The sequence below is a fragment of the Ambystoma mexicanum genome, chromosome 10, assembly GCF_040938575.1.
Source record: "Ambystoma mexicanum isolate Mex_15411 chromosome 10, UKY_AmexF1_1, whole genome shotgun sequence".
Classification (NCBI taxonomy): Eukaryota; Metazoa; Chordata; class Amphibia; order Caudata; family Ambystomatidae; genus Ambystoma; species Ambystoma mexicanum.
In genome coordinates, this window is record NC_090932.1 from 255,727,792 (window position 1) to 255,747,497 (window position 19,706).

Here is a 19,706-nt window from a genome sequence, read left to right on the forward strand (position 1 = left end):
CCTGATGTAACAATATCCAGCTCGCCCTCGCTAACAAAATAGCCCTCCTACAAACTAAGATAGAAGCAAAAAAAGCTAGCCTTGCCTCCAAGCAGAACCTCAGCAGCAAAATTACCCACACCTCCCCTAATTGCCCCTCCTTCCACTTCTCTACAGTCCCCAGTCTCAAACCATCCAACTGCAAAGGTGACATTTGTCCTGCATCTGTCATCAAAGATGGTGCTAATGAGTTAGCCCCTCTCATCACCTCTCTGATCAACTCCTCCTTCAAAACTCAGTGGTCCCCAACAACCTTAAAGAAGCGTGGGTCCTAACCCTGCTCAAAAAACCTAACCTAGATCCCAACATCCCCACAGACTACAGGCCCATCACCACAGTCCCATTTCTTCTCAAAATTTTGGACAGGGTAGCCTATCTCCAAATGCAACAACATTTGGAAGACAACAACCTCCTAGGCCTGCGACAATCCGGCTTTAGACCAAGGCACGGGACTGAAACTGCCCTCTTGGATCTAAAAATCCAAATGGATGACGCCAAACACAAGGGCAAACTGGCCATCTTGCTCTTGTTGGATCTCTCTGCTGCCTTTGATTTGGTTGACCACCAGATCCTCACTCAACACCTCTCCTCGGCAGCAGCATTCTCTCAGAATGCCACTAAGTGGATCCAGTCATTTCTGTCTGACAGGTCGACTAGAGTCTTCGCCCCAACTGCGGCTGTGGACCCTATCCTAATCACATGTGGAGTACCCCAAGGCTCCTGCATTTCTCCCACACTCTACAACATCTTCACAAAGCTCCTATTTGACCGTCTTGATGATCTGGGTGTCAGCTACACCAATTATGCAGACGACACCCAGGTCCTCATCACGCTCACTGGCAGCTATGAAGAAGATGTTGCAAAGCTTAATGACAACTACTTAGAAATGCAAGCCTGGATGGCCACACACAGTCTTTGCCTAAACGACGATAAGACAGAATTGCTTATCGTAGGCTCCCAGGCTCGTCTCAACAAACTTGACCAAAGGTACCAATCCTTTACCATTGATGGCAACATCATAAAAGTATCCAAAGAGGTCAAAACACTAGGTGTATACCTCGATTCTACCCTGTCACTAAAGAAACAAATAAACTCTACCATCTCAGCTACCTCATACACCAATAAATTGATCAATGCCTGCAGGCCTTTTCTCTCCTCCTCTAGTTGCCTCACCCTATCTAGAGTGCTGATATTGTCTAAATCAGACTATTGCAACACACTCTACTTAGGCACTACCACAAAAAACCTGAACAGGCTCCAGATCCTGCAAAATAATGCACTAAGATGTGTCCTCAACTTCCCGCGCAAGGCGCACATATCTACGGTCAGCAAAGAAGTCAACTGGCTCCCGATCCGCGACAGAATTAAGCTAAGAACCCTGGTCATCACCCACAAGTGCCTGTCACGTACTGCCCCATGTTACCTTTCAGATAAATTCTCTAGACACTGCCCCATTAGACCCACCAGGACTCCTTACCTACACCAACTAAAGATCCCTAACTACAACCTAAAAACAGCAAGAGGCTCTAGTTTCCCAGTGCTCGCAGCACAATGCTGGAACACCCTCCCTCCTACAATTAGATCGGAAACCGCGTTCTGGCCATTCAGAGCCATGGTAAAATCATGGCTACTAGCCTAAACTTCCAGACTCTCACCGACACGGCCGGCCAGCCGCCGTTCTCTATCGGTAGTAATGTTTACTCGATCTACAGCCTATTCAGGACCAACTTGTAACCCGGTCCTCACTCGCCACTGTAACTATTTTGTGTCTATTCTCTGTACATACTCTATTTGGTATATTCTACTCTTGTATGTAAACATTCAGAGCCTGGACTAATATATGCTCTGTCTGTTGTATTATGATGTTCGTGTAACGATATGTAACTCTGCTGTGCACATGATTATGCGCCCAGCTACCTGAGGGTTTGGACGCGCTTTATAAATAAACAATCAATCAATCCATCAAGCTAATTAATGTACCATCGATGGACACCTGACACCATAGCACAAGCACTATGCTTGTTCACTGGCACCAGTGTCACGCTTATCAATGACACGCTTATCAATGACACCACCCCAAGATTATGTATGACTCTGTTATTCACGCTCCCATGGTATGGCCCCAAATAATGTGCTTGCCACCCCCAATATGAACACGACCTGCCTAACAAGCCTTGCAGGCCATTTGGCACAACACAAAACCTTTGCGCCAACATGTGAATATACCCCAGCTCTTTCTTTCTTTCTCAGCAACATGGACTGATCCACAAGCACGCATCTGCCCAAACCAACCGAGCTAACAGATGCGGACAATAGAAACGCCACAGCCACATTCAGCTGCCATCGTGACCAACCAGAAACCCCAGTCTATTGACCAATGAGGTTCATTCCACCCAGCCAATCACTTCAGGCCTCTCTAAAATATAACACCAGTTGACAAACTACTCAGTTGTAGCTGGATCCGAATCCTGAAACATACCATGCACTAGAGGTAAAATGCACCCCATTTTTTAATCCACTGCTGAAATCCCAATGTGAACCCGCTTCCATTGATTCTGCACGTATGGGCAACCCCTTATCCTTTTCCTTTGAGATCATATCTAGCGTTAGACCTCACTACATAATCATATCGGGATCGGGAGGCGGCGGGTGGCCACGGATTTAGACACCCACTAAACCTCCCACCCCTACGCAGTAAGGCCCAGGCTAAAAACGGTGGGTCCACATATTATTTATATTTCACAAAACTTAATCGCAATGCCAACTCCATGATGTGCACCCAGGTGATATACGTGCGCAAAATCCACGACCATGGACACTTCACACTGACAACTTGATTGTGTGCACTAAGGTAATAGACATGCGCACAGTCAGCCTTCCAACGGACCCTTCCCTCATCCCCTTTAGGGGCTCACTGAGAGAAGGGTCCCCGGGCACCAGTGCCCTCATGACTAGGACCGCCAAGAGGCATTTACCAGAAGGGCGTCCACGCTCTCAGGATTACAAATCAATGTTGAATGCGCTTTGAAAGCGCTGCACCGAATTAATGTATACCACACTAAAAGGACCACTCCTGAGCATCAACCACTTCTGAGCACCAACCACTCCTGAGCACCAACCCCTCACGGGTGAGCACGAAATAATGAAACACAGTGATATAATGCACACTGCCCTACTGCTGTGCCCCTTACCCCAGCAACCGGGCACGAGTCCTTGCCAACTATATCCATTTTTCCAACTCCTTAGGTACTGATCTCTGAATACCTATAAACAGGGCGGCCTACAGCCCTCCCTAATCTAACCACCCAGGACCAACTGGACCAACCTGACGTGCTTGCACTAAGCAAATATGAAGACAGACCTCCCTAATCACCCACCAGGTAAGACCTACCCATTAAGACCCAGCCAACAGAAAGCTAACGCAATCTTAGGACCCATTCTAACAATCTTGCATAATTATTTTTCTCTCCCTTTGAGTCACAAACTACTGTTTACCGAATTATGGTTTTATACTACAAATTACACTTGCATGTATGTATCAATCTGCAAACTGAAAATATGAATATGAAACCTTGTATAAACGCAATGTCATGTTGGACACTATGTCACCTCACTGGGAATTGACTCACTTGCATTATGTGTTTAAACAAATCAAACCTTGGCAATATGATCACAAATGATGGATGCCCAACTTCGGCACCCCATACTCACCATGTATATATCCACTATTATGTACTAAAACAATATTTAAATTGATAGCTTAGAAAAAGACCTGTTTGATCGAAACACGTGTCAGCACCACTTGTTATACCATCAATTAATGGAATCCCAGGAATAAACCTTTGAAAAATAAATAACCAGAAGTTTTGTGGACCTACATTCTTTATGGACCCGTAACTAAAACCAAGGAGTAAACCTTAGTATACTAAACAGCACACACGCCGAATGAGTGGAAACTAAAATAAATCTCGCTTGATACATGTAATAGGCACCACGAGCATGGGCTTTTTAAGCTTCCACCAACTAGCTGCTAGTGCACCCCAAAAACAGAGCTGGAAGGGGCGGGCACCCATGGTCCCTGGTGCACCTAACACAACTGTTAATCTGTCTACATATGTAAGATGCCTCTCATGGGAATAATATGGACATAGTTGCGCTGTAAGGAATCACCTCCAAACGCTATCCTCTGCTGTGTTCAGTCAGTCTGGTAACGCATCAAGAATTTAATAGCCTTGAAAAGACATTTGGGCCTCATTACGAGGCAGGTCGGTAGAGTGATAACGGCGCTGGTAGAGCTGCCAGTACCGTTATCACTCTACTCCCTCATGTACCGGGTCCAGGTCCCGAGAATGAAAATGACTGGGCCCGCTAAAGTCGGCATGGCCTGGTAATTCCCTATTTTCCGGACCCGGACTCGCTACCCGGTTTAGGGGTAGCCATGCCGGTAAGAACGGCATGGCTACCTCCAAACTCCTAATGAGGCCCATTGTGTCAAAACACGTGTTGGCTGGTCTTTTGCACAAGAAAATAAACTGGACTTAACAAGCCCACTTAAGACTATATGGGCCTCATTACAACCCTGGTGGAATGGGTTTAACGGCGCCGGTAAAGGTGCCGGCGGCGTTAAACCCATTCCGCCCTGTTACGAGGTTCCCTTGCGGGACCCGCTCTCAACGTCAGGTCAGACCAGACGTCCTTTGCGGATCCCGCAAGGGGACCAGGGAGCTAACTACGGGCCTGTTATTAATGGGCCCGTTGTTAGCTCCCTCCCCATTGCCATTGAGCCCTTTGTGGGCTCGAATGGGAATGGGGATGGTCCGGGTTCCCTGAATGGGGAAATACTGGGCCCTCCAAGGTCAGAATGGCCTGGTATTTTATTTCCCCATTCAGGGAACCTGGACCCGGACCCGAGTTTGGAGGCAGCCATGCCCTTACTAAGGGCATGGCTTCCTCCACACTCGTAATGAGGCCCTATGACTTTTAACTCAAGCATTAATGAAACCGAGCAATCTTTTGTCAAACACGTTGCAGAGCTGCATTTACCAAGCACGAAGTGCAAGGTGTTTTCTTCTATCCTGCCTTTTAAATTAATAAAGCATTTTGAGAACCAATTTTGAAACTGTTTTCTGTGTCTCCTTCATGATGCATTCACAGTATATTTTCCAGCACAAATCTGGAGGCCTGATCGACAATTACACAATCTACACAATGAGAGTCAAAAAATGGTACTAATATAAAGTACTTTTGTTGACATGGCACTCAGATTAGTGGCCTTGCTAAAAATCGCCAAAATACAAGAGCGGTTCATTATTAAAGGCTCATTGTCACAGCCACAAAGTTCCAATCATATGCTGTGTGGATGACCCTCAAATCTCTGATTATTCGATGCAAAAGAGCTATGCGCCGAACCATTTAATGTGCCTCCAAATTTGGGAACATTACAACTTTCTGCTGATTTTTCTGCACCTATTGCCCCCCTCAAAACACTAACTACTGGAGTTACCCCATATAGTATTCAATGACCACTCAATTTGCACATTGGAGTATCCATCAACAGCATTCTATTTTGCACTGTATCGGTATAACCTGCTTTGTGGGGATACCCGTGCACCTGCATTTACTCAGTATTCAATCTATACCCACGACATAGTCCATTGCATGAATTCACTGGTTCAATGGGCCTGTGGTTCTCAGCAATTACAAGAGTTACAAAGACATTCTGGATTAGGCTTGATTAGCTTATTCTCCCCTTCACAAATTCCGATCGATTTCTGGCTAATCAATAGTACACCGGATATATTCCGATTGGTGCCTTCCAATGGCACTGCACTACCATTGTGCTTGACCTCTGATATTTTATGCAACCATTGATCATCTGGTGGAATTTGTGTGGAGAGGACTCCACTTTTCATGTAATTCCCAGGATGTATTACATTTGCTGCCACTCTACCAGCTGCCCCTATACATATGTTGTTGTTTAGCTCACCAGTTTGTACGAAAACAGATTGTTTACAAATCACTCGCAAATTATTCATATGTGCAGCTGTATGCTAGGGATTCACTGCCGCCCTACTACCTCCCCACACAAAAAACGTCATCTTGTAAACCAGTTTGGGAGGCCACTGTACGACCGTACATTTTTGTGAGATGGCTTAGCGGAAATCATTCAAAGTTAGTGTTTCTGTGTTTTTTTGTCTCCTCAATGAGGGTGCGTTGATTTAAGGTAGATTTTTTGGTAGTCCTGTTAACTATGGCCTCCTGTCGCCTCACAGATACATACCAGCTAGGGTCAGTAAAAGAAGTATCTGTCTCCTCCAGTCCCCCACCAGCCCCTAGGTCTGCCCACAGAAGCTCTTTTAAATGTATTAGAGAGGGCCTTCTTCACTGATTTATGGGTGAAAGATTCTTGGATGGCCAGGTTCTGCTGGAATTTCCTGTATGATTTCTGTCTAGCCACCAGAGCGTTATCCATTTTATTCTTCTTGGCCTCTGATGTTATTAAGTGTTTAGTTTTGGCATAGGAGATTTTACACCCAGGATCTCTGATGATACTGATGTTTTTCCCCACTTGTTCTGTCTTTGTAACTGAGGCAATACTGGAATGGTAATTGCCTCAGGCCTTTGGTCACTAATGACTCTTTATGACCTTCAAAATGTCTGGCATTAATATCACTAGGACACTGTGACAGGCCGGGAACCTGTTGTAACATTAATATTGCCTGAGATAGGCGAGATCTTACTGGGTTTCAGCAAAGATTTTAGTTCTGCCTCATGGGCAGCATTGTATAGTTTCTTCCCGATAGCCTTGAGCAGAATAGTGTGTGTTTTAACTTTGGTCTTAATATTCTCAAACAATGAGGCAAATGTAGACAACACATAGTTCGATGCTATCAGTGCTTGTCCTGCACTGCCCTCCACATCCAAGACAGGTTGACCAAATGTAAGAGATGCTGACCGCACGGAATGCAGACAGGGAGACTCATTACGAAGGCAATAACCGGGTCATGCCGAGTTTGGCGGACCCGGTATTTGCCCATTCGCGGGTGCCAGTAATAAGGGACTCCCCATCCCCATTGTGCCCCATAGGGCTCAATGGGAATGGGGAAGGTGGTAGCACCGGTACGGTTAATAACGGTACCGGTGCTACAGTCCTGTACTGCTCGTGGGTGCTGGTGCGGCCAGCAGGTCAGACCTGGAGGCTGCAAAGGCACTCGAGAGCAGAACTCGTAGTATGGCGGTACAGTAGCAACGGTGCCAGTAGCGCTACCGGCACCATTGTTGCCTTACTGCCATTCTTGTAATGAGGCCCAGATTGTCCGAATGAACGAAGATAATACTTATGTCCTGGTCTTCCAAATAGATACATGGAGATACCGCAAACTGCATGCTTGATAAGTCACTCTGCTCATTATGTTTGTCTGGTAATTTGAGTATCTCAGCATCTGTTACTGCATAGGGACTCGCTGCATGATTTACATGGACGACTCCAGGTCCCGACGTGTCAGACTTCGCAGCCATGTTGCACAACAAATCTGAAATCTTTATATTATTTTTTGCAGGAACTAATGCACTTAGGGAGCCCTCTACTTCCATCCTTGATGGTAGGGTTGGTGCTAAATCAATTTGTTCATTCACAACCGACCCAACTCCAGGAGATACTGGCAATGGTAAACTGCAGCTATTTCAAACATTTTGAGCCTCATTACGAGGCTGGCGGTAAGGGGTTAACAGCGCCGGTAATGATGCCGGTGCCGTTAACACCTTACCGCCACATTACGTGGTCCCTTAGCTGGTCCCACTAAGGCCGGCTGGTAAAACCAGCCGTCCTTAACGGGAGCCGCTACAGGACCAGGGAGCTAATAACGGGCCTGTTACTAACGGACCCGTTATTAGCTCCCTCCCCATTCCCATTGAGCCCTATGTGGGCTCGAATGGGAATGGGGATGGGTATTTTGAATGGGGACTTACGGGGTCCTCCAAGGTTGGAATGACCCGGTAAATCCCCATTCAAAGAACCCGGACACGAGTTTGGAGGCAGCCAAGGTGCTAATAGCACCATGGCTACCTCCATACTCGGAATTACCCCCTTTGTCTTCTATTCTCGGAAGACTCGATTTCACCAAACTTTGAGATCCAAACATTTGTCACATTTCTCAGAATGTTTTCATGGGTAGGCACAGTTTGGGAGGAGTTTATGAAATCCCTGCTAACTGCCGCCGCCATCTGCCAAAGACTGCTGAAGAAAAACACCTCAGAAAAAAGCTCTGCGAACGCTCTGCGTTCAGCTGGGTTTTTTCAAAAGAAGCTCCTCCTTCCAACAATGCAAGGGAAACAGCACTGTAGAAAGACTGCTGAAGTCAAACACCTCTGCAAGACTCATTTTACATTGACTCAAACATTCCCACATCTTTCACACATCACATCACTCCAGCTATCTCAAGCTCCACTGGCTCCATTTACCCTAGAATATTGCTTTCACAGAGCTTTGTCTCTAGATAGAATGTCCTTTCTATAGAGTCTGCTATATGTCTATAGTGAGTTTATCTAGATGTCTCAGTGCGAGTGTGTCTTGAGAATAATGTATCACTAGGATTATTTTGAAAGAGGATGCTGTTCTCTTATAGTGCCTGCTCTATGGAGTGTTATTGGCCATGGCTGTCACGACCCTCAACCCTGATCCCCACTGGCAAGCCCATTGGCCAGGTGGAATCAGGGCTCGGATCATTAATAAGGCCGGGCATCCACTCTTCAGGCCCTCTTGGGGCCAGTCCTGGGACCTTTGGCGCCTGGCTCATCAGTTAGGAAAGACATCTGCTTAAGGGACTACTTTATTAAGGCTTTCAGCCGAACATGGAGGCATCCACATAGCTGGGTTCCTAGAACCAAGCGATGCGGTCTAGTGTTTTGGGTGTGGTGGCCTGGGGACTACTTTACCTGGACTACTTTACAGTGGGTATTTAAACCACAACCCGAACAAGACCAGATGCTTCGTGTTACTTTTCTTCTAGCAATGTGACGCTCACCGTGTCCAGCTTTCTCTTGAACCTGTCGAATTCCGGACCTGCAGAAAACAAAGAACATCGTTAGCAGCAGAATCTTACCTGCAATCTTCATCCTTCTCTGCTCACAGCTCCTGGGCAGCTCTGTTGGAGGAGTCTGCAGCCCGTATCGAAGGGACCTGAGAAAAGGAGAAAAACATCATTAACCGAGGTACCAGAGACAATTCAACCATAAAAGCGTATAAAGACTTACCTGGCTGGTTACTTTTCCACCGGCAATGCTCCGGAAACTCCATCTGTGCTGGGTACTCTCCTCGACCTACGAAAAGAGAAAAGCACAGGCCAGTGAGGACAAGGCATCGCTGCGCTACGCAAAGCGCCTCCTCACCACATCATAGCACTATAGTGCACCATCATCTCCCCGTGAGAACCAGCACATCCTGTTCTCCCAGCAGACACTCCACGCTCCTAGAGGAGATAAAAAGAGACATTAGAACAGAGAAAAAGGCATGCAAGAATTACAACGCCATCAATCGCAATAAGACCTACCTGAAAGACACTACAAGGGCCGCAGTCAGTGAAGTAACTGGACCGCCAGCGCCCCCAAAAGACAAGGCGTGCCTGCCCAGAGAGCAAAATGGAGAGCCCACCGATCCCGGCAACTAGGTGAGAAGAGAACCTGGAGGGGCTGGAAACATAAGGCGGTGGGGGATTAAACTACTTACCTTGGTCGCCCAGTCCTGATATAGTCTTCATTTTCCAGGCGGAACTCCCTTGACATCGAGACCACCAGGGAACCATTGGGAAGGGCATCAACGACCAGCTGGCTGGATGGCGTCCCCGTGGATAACAGGTGAGTGTAACAATGGCTCTCTATGGGGTCCGTTTTTCTCCTAGAGAGTGTGCTCTATCTCTAGATGGTGCTTTTTTTCTAGAGGGTTTTATATGTCTAGAGTGATTAGTTCCTCAAGTGAATCGTCTAAGAGAGGGTATTTTTCTCGAGAGATTTTTGTATCTCTAAGGAGTGTGAGCTTTCTCTTCAAAGATAGTGAGCTTTGCCTTCAAAGAGTGCACTCCATGGTGTGCACTCATGTTCCCTAGCATGTGTGCTGTTCTCTAGAGTGCTACACCAGGGAGTAGGTGGTTCTTCAAAGAGTATGTTTGATACTACAGTGTTTTGTTTATCTAGGCTGCTTTCTGGCATTTCCTCTATAGTGGCACTCAAGTGAATGTGTTGTTCTCTCCAAAGACATATTTTTGTCCAGGTTTGTTTTTCTCCAGACTCATCTCATCTTCCCTATGCTCTGCTAAGGCTCTGCAGATAATCTGGGCATTGCTCCTCTGCATACCTGGCTGACTGTCCGTGGGGCAGCACCTCATTGTTTCCTAGCTTCTTGTGAGGCTGCCCTCTAATCTGATCCTGTGGACCCCGTATATTATGTTTTTGGATCTTATTAAATGCAATTTCCAATGTCAATTTCTGAGGCTTAGATGGCTTTATCGGTCACTGATGTAGTTGCTATATCTTTGTTTACTTATAAGGTCATATTTGTTTATAAAATTGACCCTACATAATTGGAGGTTATGTCACCTCATCAGTCTCCTGAGGCTATTCCAGGATCCTGTCTCGTGTTGGTTATCTTTATTTGATTAAACATCCCTACATTAACTGGGTCCTGGCTTGTTCTTATTACCTAATCAGATTCTTAATGTTAGTCCAGTATCCAGTCTTCTTTTATATTAACTGATTAAAGTTGGCACTTATACTAATTGCAACCTTGTCCTTTCTCGGTCTTTCTCGTCGTATTTTCCATCTTACAGGCATAATTAGTCCATGACATTAGAGAAGGGACTTTTCTGACTATGCATCATCATAACAATCTTTTGCCTATTCACCAATACATTCATCCTTAATATATGTATCTAGCAAATATTCTCAATAAGCAAGCTCTTTCTATCCACTTACAAAAGGTCTCCATGTGTCTGCATAAAATGTAGAGCTTCTGAGGCCTTGTGTTGGCGCTTCAGTAACAATATATGTATCTATAGTGTATGAATGAGCTATATGAGGCCTTGTGGTCTTTTGTAAGTGCTTCAATAATCAAATATGTATCTGTAAGTGAATGCATGGCGTACTTGAGGTCTTGTGTTGCCACCTCAATAATAAGATATGTACTGGTAGTAAATGCATTACCTTAGTAGATTACTATCTATATAAACCTTTCTGTTCTAAACTGGCCCTTGCCAATCTATATGTGGGTATGCATATCAAGCATTATATGCATGCTATTCACAAATCTGATCACCCAGATGTTCACATATATCCCTGCCTATGATCCAAATGCTGTATATTGAGGTTTCAAAACGTATGTATACCCTAGAGGTAGCTGACACATGACACTATGGGCCTCATCAGAGGTTTGGCGGTATCCCGGTGGGAAATCTGACGGCATAACGCCATTGCAAATATTGTTACTGCAACTTGATCCGGCACTGTTAGCACTGCATCCCGAGTTGTGGTAAGGCTTCTACGCCCCATTTTATTAAGAGTCCATATGACTCTATGGGGCAGTATTGGTGCTAATACCGCTGACAATAACAGCGCAGCAGTAAAAGCGCTGTAAATGGGCAGAAAGTTGGAGGTAAATCTGCTACTTTACACTCATACTCCAGATTGGGCTGAGTGGTAATGCAGCAGTAAGAGCATTACCACCTCATTTTTACTACTCCGCCCCCATGCCCTGATGAGGCCCTATATCTAATTCTTTTTACAAATGTTGATGGATTAAATGTTCTGCATTGTGTTGCTCTATCATCCCCAGGACACTGGCCAGGTTTAGAGCAGGACATTAGGTTATTATGCTCAGGTTTTTCGGAGAGCTATTGCTGAGTGCTGTTTGCTCGTGACCTGCAACACAATCTGACAGTGGGGTTACATGAAGTTGGGAAATGGTTGTTGTCCAAAATTAACATGTTGCTGCATCACTTTGCCCAAATGCAACAGAATACACAAACTAGAGTTCAGAGGATGAACTGGGGATATAGACAGCTTGTACAATGGGATCTGTCATATTTGGATTTGAGGCTTCCATCCTTTGGTCTAGAGGTTGTTATTGCCCTCATTTCCCTTGTGGCTCTTACATCAATATCTGTGTTCATGAGTTCTTAATTGATAGAGTGCTCATTATAGGTTCTGGATCAGTGCTCAAAAACATGTTACCGATTTTCTTTCTGACATTATCTTTCTTCTTCCTTTGTAGGAAATGGCAGTGAAAATGATGGAAAGGATGATGGTAAGAATGTGCTTTGAAAAAAAGTTATGATATCCCTTTTTTACACAAGTCAGTCATTATAAATCATGTTTGTGTCTCTCTCACCAACAGAACCTAAGCTCTTGCTCTTTATTACATATATGCCATTATCATGGAGAGTGGAGGGATACATCCCAGCAGACAATACTGTTTAGTTATTGGAGCATCAAAATATAGTGCACAATATTTTTCATTGCTGTTGTGTTAAAACTAGGCCTTTTTTCCCTCCTTTTCTCCCCTCCTTTTAGGAAAATTGAATCTGGGTGTTTTTGCAATGTGCTATCCCCCTCCCCCACTGTCCTCCGCCCACACTTCTCCTGTGTTCCCCTGCGGTGTGTTGTCTGCTTGTTGACTTCTGTGTGCTTTCGTCTGTGTGAGCCCTATCCCTCCGGCACTTCCTGTGGTGTGCAGGTTTGGGATGTTCTTCTTTTTCTCCCTCACTCTCCTCTCTTGCCTCCTCGCACCCTCGAGGGTGCTCTCAATATCTTCAATCTTCTCTAACTGCTACTCTTATCTCCTATCTTTTCCCTGTCACTAAGTATGGAAGGACAAATTCCAGAGGGATATCCTGGTCTCCAACCCAGGCCTCCCTATCGCTGATACCCACATCAGCGCTGGCTCCAGACAGACTCTCAGCGACATCCTCTTTGTCATCCCCTCTTCATACCTATCGACCTTTCATATGGTCTCTGTTCTCTTTCCTTCCTCCTCTTCTCCCATTAATGGTGGCATGCAGGTGGAGGTCCTCATGACACCCTTCAGCCCCTCCAAGACCATCATCAATGTCTTTCTAAAGAGTACTGTCATGCTTGCGTGCTCTCAGCCCAATCTCCTCATTCTTGATAGGCGTCTCTCGCATCTCATCAATTTACTCCCTTCTCTTGCCACTCCTTGTAATACCTCTCTTGCACCTCTGCCACCTTCTTCATCCTCTGCCATCTCTCTGGCACCCACCCTTCTCCTCCACTCTGGCCCCTATGCCACCTCTGCCTACTACCTATGCCCACTACCGACCCCTCCTACCTCCTCCACTGGGTGTACCTCATTCCTGCACCCCACCCAGGAATTGTTTCAAATGTGGCAACCTGCTCCATTTAGCTACTCTCAACTCTTGCTCTGCTGTCAAACGTTCCTCTGACATCTGCCACCTCCTCAAAGTCGTTGACCTTGATGTCCTTGCTCTCACTGAGACATGGTTCACGGCCAGCTCTGTCATGTGTGTTGACACTCTCCTCCGTGAGGACTACAAGATCCTCTCAGAGCCCTGAACTAACCAGCCCCCAGGTGGAGTGGCCCTGATCTTTCTGGAATGGGTCCCTGATTCTGTCATTCCTATGCAGGCCTACTCTTCATTTGAATGCCTAGTCTGCAGGCTCTCTATCTCTCCTCCCCTCTCTCTGACTGTGGCCACCATCTACAAGCCACCTGGCCAGGTCACCCTCTTCCTCTCAGAATGGGATGACCTCTCCTCTTTTCTCCTTGGCTCGACCTCCCAACTTTTCCTCCTCAGAGACCTCAACATCCACCTGAATGATTCTAATCCCTCCTCTGGGCTTTTCCACAATCTCACCACCCCTCTCTCTTGGACTTAACACTTTCTTGCCCCTCAAGCAAAGCCTACCCCATCACTGGCAACTTTCTTCTCTGTCATTCGGCCCACAAAGCGAGTGTCAGTGGATGCCTTTGTCTCTACTTTCTCTGGTCCTCCTACTACTGCGGCTGTCTCACACTCTGACATAGCCCTCTCTAACCTGCATCTTTCCATCTCCAACACTTTGGACATCCTTGCCCCTGTCACAAGAATCCGCCTGAAGCCTACCTCCAATCACAACTCTTGGTACGACTCGACCTCACCACCCTGAAATGTAAGTGAAGGGTGGCTGAGAGGAAATGGAGGGCTTCGGGCATATCCTCTGACAAACTGGCCTGATGCCTGCTCCAAAGGCAATACAGAGTCTCTGTCCTCTGCAAGAAGAGGGTCGACATCCAAGCCCACATCTCTGTGGCCTCTAAAAACAGGGCCAAACTCTTTCATTTTGCAAGGAGCTGGCCAATCTTACGCCAGTCTCCGCCTCTCCTGTTCCCTCTCAGGCCCTCTGCACAGCTCTGGCCTCTCATTTGACCCATAAAACTGTCCTCGCTGTCCTCTTCCTCTCCCTCTACCTCATGCTGGCCCCTTTTGCCTGTCTCTCACTCTCCTCTTCCTTTTTCCTCCTTCGCTCTGACAACACCTGAGGATGTCATTAGACAAGTCCAATCTATGAAGGTGTTTTCCAAACAAGTGCTCCCTGCTCCTCCAGAGCCTTGGCCGATTTCTGCAATCACTCTTTTGCCAATGGATCTTTTGCCTCTTTCCTCAAGCACTCCTGTGTGCATGCCCTCCTAAAAAAAGCCTACTGCCACTCCTAGATGTCCGGCAAATTATTGCTCGATTTCTATCACTCCTTCTCTGGGCAAACTACTGAAAAAGCTGGCCATCTCCCAGCTTACCCTCCACACTGAATCTGTTGGCTGCCTCAATGACGATCCTTCTAGCTTCAGAGCAGCCAGAGGCATGGAAACTTCTCTCCTGAACACCTGTGGAGATGTGCTCTCTAACCTCGAGTCCAGCTCTCCCTCTGTCCTTATCCTCCTTGACCTTTCCTCTGCTTTCGACATGGTCAATCACCCCACCCTGATGAACCAATTCTGCGTGAACATGGGCATCACAGATCAGGCCCTGGTGTAGCTGACTTCCTGTACCATCCCTTCCAGATCCAACTTGGGTCCTTTCTCTCCACCAGCTCTCTTACCACATGCGGTGTCGCCCAGGGCTCTATCCTCTCACTCTGGCTATTCAATGTCTAGCTGGCCCCTTTGGCCCACCTGATCGCAACCATCTCTTTGAACTTTTAGTGTTACGCCTATGATGCTCAGCTCTCTTTCAGACTTCCCTCAGCAGCCTCTCCTCCTCTCCTCCCTTGCTCATTCATGACTGTCTATCCATGTTTTAGGATTGATGCGCTTCCAACGATCTTTACTTTAATGCCAGTAAGACAGAGATCCTTCTCATTGGGACCGCTGCTTCCGCTTTCCCTCTCTCACTCTGAGTGTCCTCCTTGGGCCCTCTACCCTCACCTTCCTCTGTGGCAAAAAACCTTGGTGTCATCTTCGACTCCACTCTCTCATTCTACTCCTCACATCACAGACCTTGCAAAAAGGCCCACTTCTAGCTCTACCTCCTTAGAAGTATTCCACCTTTTCTCACTTTCCCCCAGAAGTTCACTGTCTCCAGAGCCCTGGTTCTCTAAAAGCTGGACTAGTGCAACTGCCTGTTTCCCAATCTGTCTACCTCTACTCTTCGCGCCTGCAATTAATTCAGAACAGGACTGCAATACTTATCCTTGGCCTCAAGCCCAGGCACCTTATGTCTCTAGCCCTAAAATCCCTCCACTGGCTCCCGGTGGCCGCAAGGATCAAGTTCAAGACCCTCTACATCATCTGCAAGGCTTTGTGGGGCTGGAGCCTGAACTATATCCAATTCTCTATTCCAAAATTCCGTCCTTCTATAGCCCTTCACTCAGCTACCTCCAACTCTCTGAGGGTCAGATGCTTTTTCAGGCAGAGAGTGGGGGGAAGATCTCTCAGATCTCTCTCCTCTGCAGGTTCCTCCATCTGGAACGGCCTCCCTGCCCCTCTTATACTTGAGCCAGGCCACCTGAAGTTCCAGAAGCAACTCAAGACCCTGCTTTTCTCCTCTGCCTTCTCTCGTTCTCTTGCTAACTTAGCTTCATGCTGTGCCGACTTTTTGCTTGGTTACCTCAGGGTTTCACTGGGTACCACTCTGCTCCACAACCAGTCTTCCTTTACACTGCCTCCTGGCCTACCATGGGCTTAGGGGCTGCAAATGTAACCCCTAGAGCCCCGTGCCTCCATGCACTTAGCCATAGCCACACTGCCCTGGCTGTACTTACTCAGATCCACGCTTCCCTGATAGCACTTCCCTCTTTCCTCTCCCTTTCGATTCCCCCGCACTTCTATTGTCGTACTTGCATGATCCGAATGGCACAAGGCCTAGTAGGATTGTTTGTCTTGTCCTCCCCATGTCTTCCTCCCTTGTCTTGAGATGCCTAGAAACACTACTGTACAGGTGTGTTATAAATGCCTTATCCTATCATATCAAAATAAATTACAATTTTACTGCTACTCAGTCCGGAAACTAAGTTGTTGAAGCCACCTCGGGAGGATAGCTCATGGGCAACGTGCTCGCCTTGGCAGCAAGACAACACGGAGCACCACAGGTTCGATCCCCAGGTCCGCGATTAGAAACCTGTGGGTATTAAGCGCGTTATAAATAACCAATCATATCATATCATATATCACCAGTATGTAAAAAAGGGTGCAGTATTATCTAATACCCACGTTTCATAAACTTCCAAAATGATTGACAACTTATTCCGTATGTTTTCAGTGCAGAGAACAGATTTCAGGTCTAGAGATGCATCCTTTGACATACCGGCTTTCGTGGCACGGTCCCCTTCTAGTTTCTCCAAGCTGGACTGCGTAATCGCAATCCTTATTGGGCTTCCAACACACTTTCCTCCTGCAAGCCATACAGAAGGCAGCATCAAGGCTCATTCTACAATGGCTCGAACATTCACACATCACCCAGCTTTCTGCAAGCTCTACTGGCTCCCTATACCCCAGAAAATGGCATTCACAGAACTCTCCATAATACACTAGACCATCCACTTCAAGACCCCATCCTACCATTCATAACAAACTGAAACTCATCACCCACACAATCAACAGACAAACCAACCAAAATATCTTATACATTGCACTCTGCAAGCCATCCTGCACCCAAAAACAGGTATTTGTATTTGTATTTTTATCGAATTTCTTTAGCGCTTGACACCTAAGCGCTGTACAAAAGAATCAGCAGTACAGATCATGAGAGCAAATAATCAAAAGCCAACATACCAATAAGTAAGAATGAGTCTTAAAAGAAGAAAAGGACGAAATAGAGGGTAGTAAACAAGGAGGAGAGTTCACATACTTAGGATCCAAAAGAACAAAAAAACTGTATGGTGAGGGGGCACAAGGGGCAGGAGGAACAGTTAGAAGAAAGAGAGATTTAGAATGTAGTGAACAGGCAGGAGAGTAACAAGAGCCTAAAGGAGAAAGGTAAGGAGGAGCAAGGCCATAGAGACACAACAAAAAAATACAGAGAAAATTAAAAAGCAAGCAGACAAAGAAGAGTGAATAGAACCAGCTAAAGAGGGAAAACATACAAAAGATTTGTAAATCATCAATGTACAAATGATAGGCAAAACTGAAAGATGAAACAATAGAACCAAGAGGAGAGGCATAGAGAGAATAAAGATGAGGACCAAGAACCGAACCTTGAGGAACACCATGTAAGAGAGGAAGAGTGGGAGAAGAATAACCAGCTAAGAGACAGAGAAGATAAGCCCTGTGAGCTAGGAGTGAAATTAATTTAACACCGAATCCGAAAGCCCATATTTGAAAGAGAGGAAAGAAGAATAGAGTGATCAACCGTATCAACCATATCAAAAGTGGTTATCAGGTTTCAGGTTTTAAGTAAACTTAACTTCCATCTTGTCTTCCTTTTAGGAGATGGGCTCTCCCAAAACCATAGTACTTTACTTTCCAACATAAAATAATCTCATAACTATGCATTGCATGGTGAGATAAGATCTTTTCAAATTCGATCAAATCTACTTTGATGGGCATGATGGTGTCACTGCACCTTTAAATAGTTTGATCACTCACGTTTTCCGATGATCACCTACCTCAACATGTGGTCTACCAGTTTTTTTTAAATCATACAATGTATTCTGGGAGGAAGGCAGTTTGTGTTTTCATTCAGCTCTCCTGCTCACAAGGATAGACAAGTGAAACCTAAGTACCCAGCTAAATATCCAACTTTGCTCATATTTTGACCTGTCTGATAATTTATGTATTGAATGAGTTAAAATGCCTCAATTGCTCAAATATCCTGCTGCAGCCCTGGTCTACAACTCAGGACGAAAAACGCTTTATAGCCTCTGAGTAATTTAATGCGAGTACTGGATATTCCCGTCCATTAAATATGATTTGATTTATATCACCCCTCAGAAGAATTGTTTCAAAGCTGTTATCATGGTTTTCATTTAGTGTTTTTATACATTTCCTCACTTGACAGACCATAGGAGCTGAAGGGTTTTAGAGGTAATGTAAAGCTCCAGCTAGGAAGTGTAATCTGTCCCCTAAGTAACCATTTGTTCACAGATAAAATATACTTGGATGGAATTGGCACTACAGTATGTTTAGCAATCATGTTTATATCCTGTGTGTTTTCCTACTGAATACGTATACCTTGAGATGTAACATGATGATGTAAAGCCCCTTGCAGTTTTCGGGTTCAATTTTTAATTGAGTTGAAATCCTGTATGTCTAGTATTATTATTTTAGATTTTATAAGCCGTACTTTGTGTTAGAATTGTGAAATCTCTCTGATTCTTTAATGGTGCATTATTCTCTAACATGAGAGAATTTTGTCTTTGGAAAGTGTGTTGTATTTCCAGAGAGAGTTAGCTTTGTCTCTAGATAGAATGTCCTTTCTGTAGAGAGTGTCTGCCATGTCTAGAGTGAATGTATCCACATGTCTCAGTGAGAGGGTGCTTTTCTTCCTTGAGAAATATTTGTTTTATTATAATTATCAATTTTATTTGTACATTGGTTTACTGTGCACAAAGCCCATGGGCATCTAGACGCTAGTTGCCAAGTGAAGAAAGAGAAGGTCGAGGAGGGGAAAGGGAGGTTACGGGGAGACATTGTCAGTTGAAAAGGTACGTTTTGAGGTGTTTTCCAAAGATGTTGTAGAACGGTACATCTCGCAGGTGGGGTGAGAGTTTGTTCCAGAGAGAAGGTGCCCGGACTAGGACACTGGACCACCCCGATCTTAATCGGTTGAACCTCAGCGTGACGAGGCAGTATTTGTAGAGTGATCTTGTGGGCCGAATATTGGTGCATTTCTTTATTTTTTGGCCAAATATCGCGGGGCATCGTTTGAGAAACAGTGGTGGAAGATGGAAAAAATCTTAAAGTTGATTCTGTCCTTGACCGGGAGCAAGTGAGCAGTGTCCCGGCATCTGAAATGTGGTCTTGCTTACCAATTTCCACTGCTACCCGTAGGGCATTATTTTGGAAAGGTGGTAGTTTCCCCACTTTTATTCAGTGGTTCCACATAATAGGGAGCTGCAGTAGTCCAGTTTGAGCCCTTCCAGGGCACGGGCACTTTCCAGTCGGTTCTTGGTTGAGAGGAATTGTTTGCTGGCATTCATGAGCTTGGTTGCATAGCCAGAGGATGAGG

At 45.7% G+C, this 19,706-nt stretch overlaps 1 protein-coding gene across 17 annotated transcripts in view; it reads left to right on the top strand.

The window, feature by feature from the left end:
* The window catches only part of LOC138491330 (E3 ubiquitin-protein ligase TRIM15-like), a 362,853-nt gene that overhangs the window by 189,087 nt on the left and 154,060 nt on the right, over positions 1–19,706 (top strand). For 9 of the 17 annotated variants that reach the window (XM_069617789.1, XM_069617794.1, XM_069617791.1 and 6 more), the window contains one exon: positions 12,299–12,331. The exons of the other annotated variants lie outside the window; for them this stretch is intronic. In XM_069617789.1, coding sequence (XP_069473890.1) covers positions 12,299–12,331 — 33 coding nt within the window. The remainder of the gene's footprint in view (positions 1–12,298; positions 12,332–19,706) is intronic. 17 annotated transcript variants of the gene reach the window in all.